The sequence below is a fragment of the Galleria mellonella genome, unplaced genomic scaffold (assembly GCF_026898425.1).
Source record: "Galleria mellonella isolate WM207_F2 unplaced genomic scaffold, CSIRO_AGI_GalMel_v1 utg117, whole genome shotgun sequence".
Classification (NCBI taxonomy): domain Eukaryota; kingdom Metazoa; phylum Arthropoda; class Insecta; order Lepidoptera; family Pyralidae; genus Galleria; species Galleria mellonella.
Genome location: NW_026441980.1, coordinates 9,953,581 through 9,965,863, shown reverse-complemented (window position 1 = coordinate 9,965,863; position 12,283 = coordinate 9,953,581). Strand labels below are relative to the sequence as shown.

At 29.0% G+C, this 12,283-nt stretch overlaps 1 protein-coding gene across 2 annotated transcripts in view; it reads right to left on the bottom strand.

The window, feature by feature from the left end:
* The window catches only part of LOC113511851 (collagen alpha-1(III) chain-like), a 32,772-nt gene extending 29,332 nt beyond the window's left edge, over window positions 1-3,440 (bottom strand). For both annotated transcript variants that reach the window (XM_052896232.1, XM_052896238.1), the window contains exon 1: window positions 3,250-3,440. In XM_052896232.1, coding sequence (XP_052752192.1) covers window positions 3,250-3,279 — 30 coding nt within the window. In that variant the 5' untranslated portion in view covers window positions 3,280-3,440. The remainder of the gene's footprint in view (window positions 1-3,249) is intronic.
* Between the last annotated feature and the right edge of the window lie 8,843 nt (window positions 3,441-12,283).

The window sequence follows — 12,283 nt, the reverse complement described above, 5'->3', positions numbered from 1 at the left end:
AAAGAAATTAACGCATTATCAGCACTTTAATTTGTCCATTAGGTTGACGTAAATTATCTGTGGCGAACACTAGTAGGGGGCGTTCAACTCTAAGCACTACTGCAGTTATACAATATTGTCATTTTGAATAATGATGTGTCAATTTTTTATTATGTTTTAAAGATTAAAGTGTCTCTATATAGAAGTCCCCAGATGTATATCTTAGGACAACAATATTCAATACATCGTGTCATACCAATGCTACCACCGATCGATCAGACTTAAAACGATTATCGATTTGATCAATGAAAATAATATATCATTAAGTTCTATACTAGATAGATTATAAGATAGTTCTAGATAGTTCTATAAGGATCTATACTAGTCGTGTGTAATAATAAAAACCTAGTTATATGTTATCAAAAAATATGATATGTCTATTCTGTGGTTATATTGGTGGATATAAGCACAATTAGAAGTTATCATGTTTCCTATGCTCGTATAGTGATATGCATTTGAATCAAACTTGTCAAGTCCTCATTGGATAAATACATTGAAGGTTCCGTATATAAAATCCTTACCCTTACTAATATTATAAATGTGAAAGTGAGTTTGTTTGTTACCTTATAGCGAGTTAACGGCTTATCCAATCACTATGAAATTTGGTACACACGTACTATATGGGATGGAGAAGGGTATAGGCTGCTTTTTATTCCGGTCAGTAAACATATCCCGGTCACGCAGACTAAGTCGCGAAAAAGCTAGTAATCTATAAATAGGTATTTGTTTTATATTGCAATATAAGCGGGTTTCAATCTAAAATAATTTCAAATTTGAAATCGAGTAGTTACTGAGGAATAACGCTGTGACATATGAATGAACGGATGAAATTGCACTATATATTTGTACGTAATCTTGAAAATAATGGCACTAAATATCCGTCCTTAATATATTTTTGCCATTGATTTTAAACATACTTGGGCAACTATTATGATTAGGATAGACATAAATAATTATGATGTAATTTTGTTAGGACATTTATCGTAAAATTGTTACTAGTAATTTAACAAGTTACAAATGTAGTGGATTTTTTTTTCTTATTATTCTCCACTAACATTATGTTACGGGTAATTATATGTTTCCTAATTATTATTGATTGAACTTAATATAATTGAGATAATATCAGTTTATTAGTTTTTTTATTATATTTGGTTTTGATTTGTATGGTACTTAGGTGAATTTCATATACGTAGTTGTAAAAAAAACACAACCGAATTGAGAACCTCTTTCTGTTTGGAGTAGGTTGAAAACGCAGACAAATGTGCATCTACATCGAACTGTAGTGAATATGGCATATTGTACTACTGACATTCAAACTACAAAGCCAGCAGTTTCGTGATCAAAGGTCATCACCTTTCTTCACCTATGTGATAACTTTATATTTCACATATTGCCTTATAAAAAGTGAAATTATGGAAACAGTGTATTGTAGCTATGAGTATTCTTAAATTTGCAATGATTTGATATTTATATTCTTATTAATATTCAAAATCAAAATGAAAATAACAAAATACTGGTTTTCAAATTCAGATAAATTGAATTCGTGCTCGATTAATTAAATTACCTAGACTACTAATTAATACTACTCTATCTATTCATACAAGCAATACTCTTTTTCTTTACCTACCTTCTATAGCAAACTTGTAGGAATAAATATTAAATGTATTTACAATTATTTGTCAGTATTTTTGTTAATCCGACATAATGTTACTTTACGAAGTAGTAAGTATAAAATATTCCTTCCTTTATGTCATTTTTCATAAGCAAAAAGGACTCTTTGATGGGTCGACGTGATTTATTATGGGGTGCGGGATATATTTTGGGTCAAACCCTGTAAACCATCAAATTCTGATTTCTTTTTTATAAATCACACAAAAATTCGACATTGAACGCAATCTGTAGTCTCATCGTCGATTTTACAATTTTATTCAGAGTAAAAATTTTGAAAAAGTACCTAACGTTACTCTGCGAGTTAAATCGAGTGACATCGTAGCTTTCCGGTTTATCGAACATTAGGACGTGAACTTAAGCTTTATATTGAACTTATATCAAGTTTATACACTTTATATGAAACATTTAAGTGAGTAGGTATATATTATTTTATTTTTATGGATTAAATAAAGAAATTTTATCAATAACTGTTCCTTTTGTATATTGTGTTCCAATCATTTATATAATATATTTAAAAGAGTTACATTAATTCTGTTTAATGTTTCGAGTTATTTCTGGATCCGGCTACCTTATTTGCATAAGGGTTAGGCCGGCGATAATTGTGCGTGTGGCTTAGAATTTATATGACCTTTTTTTAGCAACAGAGTAAACTGAATTTGGAATTGAATCGATTGAAGAATGTTCGTATTATAAATATAATATGACTTAAATTGACATGAATAATAAATATTAATGCATTAATATATATTTCATCCTTTTCGGTGTTTTATTTAAGAAATTTTGGAAGAAAAATATAGTTCGGATTTTATATTTCGTATATACTATTATAAGTGGATAGGATGATATATGATATAATTGATAGGATTTCGTAGAATACTTTCATAATTGGATATTTTTTTCAAAGGTAATATGAAAATAATAAAATAAGCGCTTTTCATACTAAATAATTGTATTGATCACGTGCCATCGAGTATTTAATAGATTAAAAAAATTATTTATACTTTTATACTTGGAGATTTTTGGTTTTGTGAATGCTATCTAATAATCATGACGTTGTATGGTCATTCTAGTGATAATTGCGAAAAATTATACGTAATCATCATCATCTTCCTACCCTTATCCCAACCATTTGAGGTCGGCGTAATATGATTTTATCCATATTACAAAAAGATTTGGTTTTTAGTTTTACAACCGGCCTTTATACGTAATGTCTATAGAAATTTAATTTATTGCTTCAATATCTGTAAAGTGATAGGTATATTATCTTACAAATAAGTTTATTTATAAAATGCACGTTCTTAAAATAGTATAAGCTACCAATTATTGATACATTGACATATGTACAATTATTTCTATTAAAAGTACATTTTGTAATTCAAATTACATTATTAAAGTATAAATATTATATACATTATTTAAATATTTAATTCAACACAATCTACATTTTATTGTAAGTAAACGAAATTAATAAATTTATATTATTAATAATTGTATTATATCAGTAAGATTTATTATTATATAAAGGTAATTTGAACTTACCAAAAAGTATAGAGTAAGTCCCGGCCCCATGGCGCGGGAGTTGGCCCAGCCGGCCTCGTAATGTGGGTTCTAATCCCCGTGCAGGCAACACAAAGTTACACCGGCTATCAAGCACGGTTCGCGATAAATTTGCCAACGTGACCCGCTCTCTGCGGTCCGCTTTTAAAACTAAAATGTGCAAAGTCAAAGATGCGCCTCTTATATTACCTCTTACGTTAAGTCGGATACCGCAACTTATTTGGCATATATGTTTATATGTGTGTGGGTGACTTTTGGCACACACGTATATATTTGGCGACACATAAACCAAGTGATAATAACCTCGTCCCTGTGTGAGTGGTAACCAACACCATACACAACCATACAACCGCCATTATTTATTACGAGTTTAGCTTTTATTTTCAGTGCTTAGAAAAGATACACATCGAAAAGATTCTAAGGAAAGTAGTACATATAGTGATATTTTAGACACCTATCTAATAATAATAATAATTATGAAATGTTTGTAAGTATAATAAGCTACTCATATTGTCATAAGTTCCTACCTACTTATTATTCATACGGCGTTGACGTTATGTGATATGGATATTATATGAAATAAGTCTGAACACTCATGGTATGCTCTCTCGATGCTTATGGTATTAAATTACTTAAGAATGTGTACCTACATAGCAAATAATATATTTTTTTTTATATAACGCCTAAAGGTGTTAAAAATATATAAAAAAAAAATGGTACTTAAATGGAAGCATGTAGGGAAAACTATTACGCTTCTTTTTTTTTAAGTAATTCTTTAATTCTAATTATTCTAAATCAGACTAAAATTATTTTTTAGATTAAAGCAGCATGTTATATATTTGGCTTATATTTTTATACTTATATCTAATTCTATACCGATTTGAATGATTCTTTATATTTACAGAATAATTTTATTTTAATGTGAAAATTATAATAATTATTATATTAATTAAATAAACAAGAAAATTGTTACAACCGAAAGAGTTACACCCCGTAAAATACGAATGTCACTAACATAGATGAAGATAATTATTTATACAACGATTGATAGTGAACTCATCCTTTTTGCTTTCAATTTTTTTAAGAATACCTCCTGTAATATTTTGTCATCCTCTACACTTTTTCAACTTGAATTAATATAAGAATGCCTGTATTGATAGAAGAATGAATGACGGTAAAAGCATGATATCGAAAATGAAAATCCGATATAGTATAGTACTTGTAAAATAATATTATAAACAAAGTGTACATTTAAATAAAATTCCATACAATGTTAAATAATATACTACATATTTTTCTGAAATTATTTGAACAGAAAAAAGTAATTGCTAAGTTTCTTACCGGCTCATTTTAACAGAGAAAAAATAGCTCAACTACGCTGAATATACCTACTCTTCCATGTAATGTTCCATGTTTGCTGATAGAAATATCTTTTTAGAGATAAGTACGCCCTTGTACATTTACTACTCTATTAATATGTTATTTTTTCTGTGTCGAATTAAGAAAGGGGCTATAATCAAGCCAATTTTTATAACAACTTTTACGACGATTAATTAAAAACAGAAGCAACAATGTTTAAGCTTCTTCATATATATATATATATATATATATATATATATATATATATTTCCTTAAACAAAATTAGCTTATTGTACATTATAATTATGACCCCACACTAGGCAAAGCCAGTCTCGTGGAAGTCAAAGCAAGAAATTCAACAGTGGTGGTGCGGCGAACAGGGTTAATTTAAATATATATATATATATATATATATATATATATATATATATATATATATATATATATATATATATATATATATATTTAAATTAACCCTGTTCGCCGGCGACGATTACGTATTGCTGTCTATAAAGTAACTAAAACTAAACTATTAGGTTGTTTGCTATTTCAAGTAAGAAATAAAAATAATGAGTCTATTTATAAATCACGTAGTTTTAATAGATTGCATATCGTATCAGGGATATACATTTTTTTTAATTTATAATAATCGTAATAAACAATGCATAATTATAACAGGTGTAGTGGAAATGTTTATATTCGTATGTATTTCGCCATATACGTATATGTTTATGTTTAGTAACCTGTGTAAAAGAATGTTAGATACCAAACTATCATTTTGACGACAACATAATTATAATAAATAGTTCTATTGAACCTAGATTAAGCGGAAATAGAGGTGGTCGGGCCGTTCGGCGCAGACGCATAAATTAATACCTACCTGCCTGAACGGTTTTAGAGGTTGTTTAACTAAAATTTAGGCATATATATCTAAATATATAGCGATCGAATGTTGTCCACAAATAGTTGTTGTGTCATTATTTATAGTCTCGCGGCTTTGATTTAAACGAATCACACACATATTTATAGTAAGTTTTAATGAGAGACGAAACACATTAGATGTTTATCAAATATTCGGGGCCCTATAATTTATGAACTGTACTTTTTTAAGCGGTAACACATGACTTTGTTTAAATTGTTTTACACTACTTAAAGTTACACATGATTACATTTGATAGAAAATAGGTAATTGTAAAAGGAAATCGTAATTATAAATATCACAGAATAATTATCGCAAATTATGACTGCGTTTAGGATTTACTTTTAGAACTGAAACACGACTTTTTATATAACTTCGATTGGAAAACAAGCTGGAATATCATCTGATACAGAATGATAATCTTTTTTACAGATCTTAACGGCAACGTGGATTTTACACTATATTGTTATGTATTGTTGTTTTTAAGAACCAATATGTTGTCTCTATGTCCAGTATCTTTAATGCTTTATCTAACTGTTTAAGTGACACAAAACAATATTGTGATGATACTCATAAAATCACGCTGTAACAAGCTCTTATAGGAGCGCTCAATCACGGCGCTGAATTTTTTAATCTATACCCTTTATTATTATACAGAAGTTCGGTAATTTTTTCAAAATAATTTATCAATTGTAATTAAAATCATTGCGTTCGCATCTTGTACATACATTTAATTTTATATAAATTGTTAATACGTATAAAGTTTCTGCTTTATATATTAGTACATATATTAGATATGTATTTCATTATGGGTTCATCTTTGAGTTTCACTCCTGCCGGAGGTTTAATAATATTGGATTTGTTGAAAAGATTGTTTTCAGTAATAAAACCGCCTTACTGTACTTATAATTGTATTGTTACATTTATTATTTGTCTTGCTTATTTCCTTTATTGTATAATGCAAATAAAGTGTACATATTGAATCATTCAATCATATTAATAAACCAAATTTTTATTGTTGATGCTGCTGTTGGAAAGAACGAGGTTTCGCTGCAGCCAAATTCTCAGAAGTTCAACAGTCACGAGTGCCGCCTTGGATGATCGGTTAGGAAATACTGTTTTTCTTTTATTATATTTAAATTGATATTATAAAGAGATTATAAAGAGATGAAAAATACTTAACCGGTTTTGAAAATTGTTTCACCTATAAAAAACGGGCTATATTTTATTCACTAAAAATCATAGTTATTTACAGTATCTAATTGTATGCCGGGACATATTTCTAGTGAATATATAGTTATTATAAGTTAATAGGTCATGTCAACTTTTGTTTACACATTGCAATCAAAACTCTTAACTGATCAAAAGTTCTTTTGATCAAAATGACTTTTGATATGGGTAGTGCTATATTATTCACCTTGTTTTTTTACCTACTTCCGAGAAGGCAGAAGGTTTTGTATTTTAATAATAATATTTGAGTAAGTAACTTTCTTTCCGTGGGTTTTATAAGAGGCGGCTAAGGGAGGGCGAGGGATGAGCAGCAGCGTCTCTTTTAAAACATCTCTAAAGCCTACCTGCAATTGACAATCCGCCTGCCAAGCGTGGCAACTACTGGCAAAGCTCCCCCAATGGTGATGCTTACATTTAGCAGTGCATAGTTGATAGAAGTGGATAGAAGGCTGATATGATGATAATGATTTAAGTAATATATATTTACAAAATCGTTTATATCGTATGGCTATGTAAAGCTAAAAAGTCTAGAAAACTGAAATTTGGAACATATGTTTATTTTATAATATAAGCATCCGCTAAGAAAGTATTTTTGAAAATTTCGACTTAAAAGGGAAACACGATAAGATGTTTGTAAACTCGCTGACAACAACTAGTATTATTAAATATACTCTCGTTAAATTTATAAAAATAAGAAGATATAAGTCACAGAAATTCGACATCTAATATCAAATTTTAGTAATAAACGCTAATAAATTTTTGTCTGTTTATGGTTGCCATATATGTACACTTATGTGTTACAGCATTCTTTCAATTATGAGGAATCTAATGAAGTCGTTTTGGCTGTAACCCAAATGACCCGATGTGTTATAATAGATTCGGACATACGTACTACACAAACATACATAAAAAATAAAATTTCCTTTTCTTTGGTAATCAAGTAAAATCTTAATGGGTGAGTAGTTTTATTAAAGGAGCGAGCGCAGAGGCATGACAGGTATATATATGTATCTATATGTACCTACCGTTCCAAAAACTCTCAACATAATTTTGTTGGTTGTGATTTTAAACCATTTCTTTGATGCTGCTTAAGTAGATTATAATGTTGCCAAAACATAGTCATAAACTTTTCGAGCTGTAATTTACCGTCTCGCAAACACTCACGTATTTAATGGAATTGATACAAATTAGTATATCAAGGTTATAGCAGTATAAAATAAAGCTTAGGTAAGTTAAATTTGAACATAGAAAATATCTCTAAGCCTAATATTTAAAAAAAATGGGCGGATTAACATATTTACATTATACTTTATGAAATCATCTGTTTCAAGTTTTAAGCTAATGAAGTTTCTTACCTAGTAGATTTAAAAAGAAAGAAAAAAAGAAACTTTCGTACTACACCTGCTCCGAAAGTAACTACTTCTTCCGAAGCAGGGCAGGGTATAAATTATATTACCTGTTTTCTGATCTCTAGTAAAAAGTGTGTAAATGTATGTATGTAATAAAGATTTTTCAGTATGAATTAAAACTTATGATTAAATGTCAAAATTCGATACATAGAAGTGAATAAGTTTTAATTCCAAATTAAAATATTCACAACAGAGACAAAGTTATTAGTAGATAATTCATTCAGTTTAACGATATTAAGAGATCAGGTCTATGTCACTTTGACTTAAAGACTGTGTGTATGAAATCTAAGCAACTAGTTTATTCAATTTCAAAAGTTTACACTGTAAAGTAGCTAGGTTATTCATATTAGAAATAAATAAATAAATTAGGAGTATTTATTGATACTTTGAATAGAGGCATAGTTGTTTACTATGAATAACTAATTTATTTTATTCTGTTAATACTTTTACGTGCATAAAAATATTTAAAACGTAGTAATTACTTACTCTGTGTCAAGATCATAACGACATTTATTTCAAGATAAAGAACCGAGCATCAAAACATGGTCAGCTAAAAATAATTATTTTGTTTTTCTGGAATTTTATTAACAGTTATATTCTTTTTATTATTAATAATAATAATATAACGCGGAAGTCTACAACCGGCTTCCAATAAGTAAGTCACATTAACCGGACAGTGTACCCTTTACTCGAACAGTTTCTCAAGTATTTCGGTACTCCAATAACTTAGCTTCGGGGTACGATGGCAAGCTGAGTTTGCTGATTTATGGGTGGTGAACACGTAGTCATGACGTGCTTTAAGTTGTTTTTAAACATGGTTAAAGGGAAATGAAATGTCAAAAACCGTTAGTTTTGTAGCTGGTTCTCTGTCAGTTCGTCAATAAATACGAGGTTACGTATACAACACAATACATATTTTATTTGTCTCTTTGTATATTTTTAATAATTTTTAGTCAATCACTGTACATGATATAAAAAGTAAATTTAGCGAAAAATAGAAATTTGTGTATGTAGTATTAAGATTATGTAAAATAATTTTAATTTAGTCTCTTGAGAAAATATTTATTTTTTTAATTTACGCGTGCTTACTCACTGATAAAATTTAATAAATATTTACTTGTACTGTCATCGGTTATAGAAAAGCTGTAAGCTTGTAATACCTATATTTAACATAATTAAATACTATAAATTTTATTCATATATAGTAATTTATATGTATATAAATTTTTAGGAAAAAGAAAAAACAATAAGAATGTAATGAGATGGGGTTGTGTTTATGATAGCGATAATAATTATTTTGTTACTTATTATGTCGTTTCGATTTTGACGAAACATAACCCTCGAAATGAACATTAGAGTAAAACTGTACCTCTGATTGATTTGATAAGTAATTTCTAAACAGAATAATTTTAATTTCTTCTTGACAATGCTTTGCAGAATTTAAACGATTTCACCAAATCTACATTTGGATATACTGGTGTAAGATACTAAATTGCAGCTGACACCTGTGCATATAATAAGTTTGTCTGTACTTAGTAATCAAGAAATCACGATTGAATGAAATTATAGAGGTGGTGGACTTAAGTGTCATTAGGTATAATGTCTATGAAACATTAAAAATTAATATTATGTATTTAAAATTATACTTTTTATATTTTTAATCATAATTTTTTTATTTACTATAAAGTTTTACTAACGATATAATATGTACGTAAAAGTTAAAATTTATAAATGTTTATGTATTATGTATCATATAATCATTTATGTACAATCTTATTTCTTATTTTTCCGTGCTTGGGTATAATTATAATTCAGTATTTGCCTCCTTTTGCCAATTTTTAAAAATTGTATTAAAGGACAATATTGCGTTTATTATAGTATATTTTTAATATGGCAGATTGAAACTTATATGCCCTTTTAATATGTATATAATTGAAAAAAATATTAAATAATATTAACTTAATATTTTTTTTAGTTATAGAGTTAGACTAGTAATTATAAATACTTTATAAATTTATAATTAAGAATAAATTTAACTGTTACTATTATATAAACGTATATTTAAGCTGTATTAACAATTAAAATAGGTAGACTTTTCAAGGCAACGCGTCCTGGTATGCACATATTATTCGTATGTGACAGAATATGTAATAAACCATAATATTTATTTTGGGAACAGCAGATCAAGATAGCGGTATATCGATGACAAACGTACGATACCTACTTGCTGCGATATTTGGGCTCTTGTCCATTCTTCGAAGGCAACTGCGGGACAGGAATTGCAACATTCGAAAAAGCCAAAGATTTTTTTCCTTATAATCGTTAGGGTTCATCGACCCAGCATCCGTCTGGGTTCTCTGTACACGGTTAACCTACAATTTACAAGCGGGTTTGTACAGAATGATTACTAATAAAAACAAAAATGTACATACCTATCCACGTGATACTTTCTTGCATCTTGTTATTTTACTAGCGATCGTAAACAACAATTAGCCTTAAGTAAATAAACCTTCTCATTGTCAATACTAAATTGTTAAGATATTTAATTAAAGGTCGACTAAAAATACAATTACTGTTTCAAGTAAAGCACAGCAGAATTAAGACTGCTTGTTTTATTGAATCGAGTTTAAATATGATTGGAAAAAATTGTATTTAGGGTTCGATTCATTTCTCGTGTGGAAATCCTCATGGGTTTAATGAATTCTTTACTCATTCGATTTCGAGTAAATAACTTATTTTTTATTTAATAGAATGTTCAGTGTAGGTTTTATAAAGATTTATCTTATGTTCGTACAAGCCTACTTCAAGCCCCTAAAGAGCGTGCAGGTGAGAACTTTTTGCTTCGACTTTCTTCAAAAGTAATAGCAACCAGGCTTTGTTTTTGACTCAAGTGGACCTTTGTGTTATCTTTTAATTTTTATGATTTTTATGTCAATAATTTGGAAATATGAGTTTTTTAAACTATCTGCAAGAGACACAGTTATCAATTATCGAATTATTAGGGGGGGGGGGTATCATGAGCGAATCAGTATGCTTCGTTATGTCCATGGTACTGCTCATATCTATAGGCGATGGTTACCACTTTCCATCTGGTGGGCCGACAGTTTGTTTGCCATTCAAAGTTGCATAAAAAGAAAAAAAATTGTACTTTAGTTTGTACAAAATAAAATTAAATTTATAAATGAGACATAATTATCCAATTAAATGTTTACATAATTTAAAAATAGCAATAATAAGCTCAAATTTATGTATCTACATATCAACGTGTTTTTGCTGTGTGGTCCCAGCATAGAATGGGATATTATCTCCTTTTCCGTGGGTATCGTAAGAGGCGACTTAGGGAACTTAATTGTCGAGGATTGGGCAGCAGCGTCCCTCTTATAACATCACTAAATTTTAACTGTGGTTGTCAATCCGACTGCCAAGTGTGGCAACTATTGGAAGAACCCCGAAGGGGGGGCTTACGTTTAGCAATAGGCAGTTTACAGCTGATATGATTAATGATGATGATGAAATCGATGTTATATATATATATATATAATTGAATACAAGTTCACAAAATACTTTTAGGCAACAGTTAAATCTAAAATACTGATAGTCTAATTGTAAGCTCACACATTGTGTAAAATTGTAAATTATATTGCTAAATTGCTATGAAATTTAGTTTAAATGCATAACAATGTTTATAGATATCATGTTATTTTAATCTGTACAAAAATAATGAATTGAATTGATTCTTCAAAAATTCAACTGATTCACAGAATTAACATAAGGCCTACGTAAACTGAATTAAGAATATTGTAATAAATTAATAGAATGTATAAAAATAAGTATGATCACAACTACAGTCCCTAACAGGGTAGTTAGAGGCGTTTAACTGTTGCCGTTGTAGTGAATGAAGTGTCTGAAAATATTTTGCCGAGCATATTAAAATCCAATGTGGTAAGGGTTTACTGCCGTCACTTGTATTAATTTAAATTGTTTTCGGAAAGTTAGCAAGTTTAAATTTACACACAAAATGTTTGGTATCGAACAGATTCGAACTTTGTGGTCCCTAAGTTTTAGTATTTAGTACACCATTAGGTAACGATCTTACTGT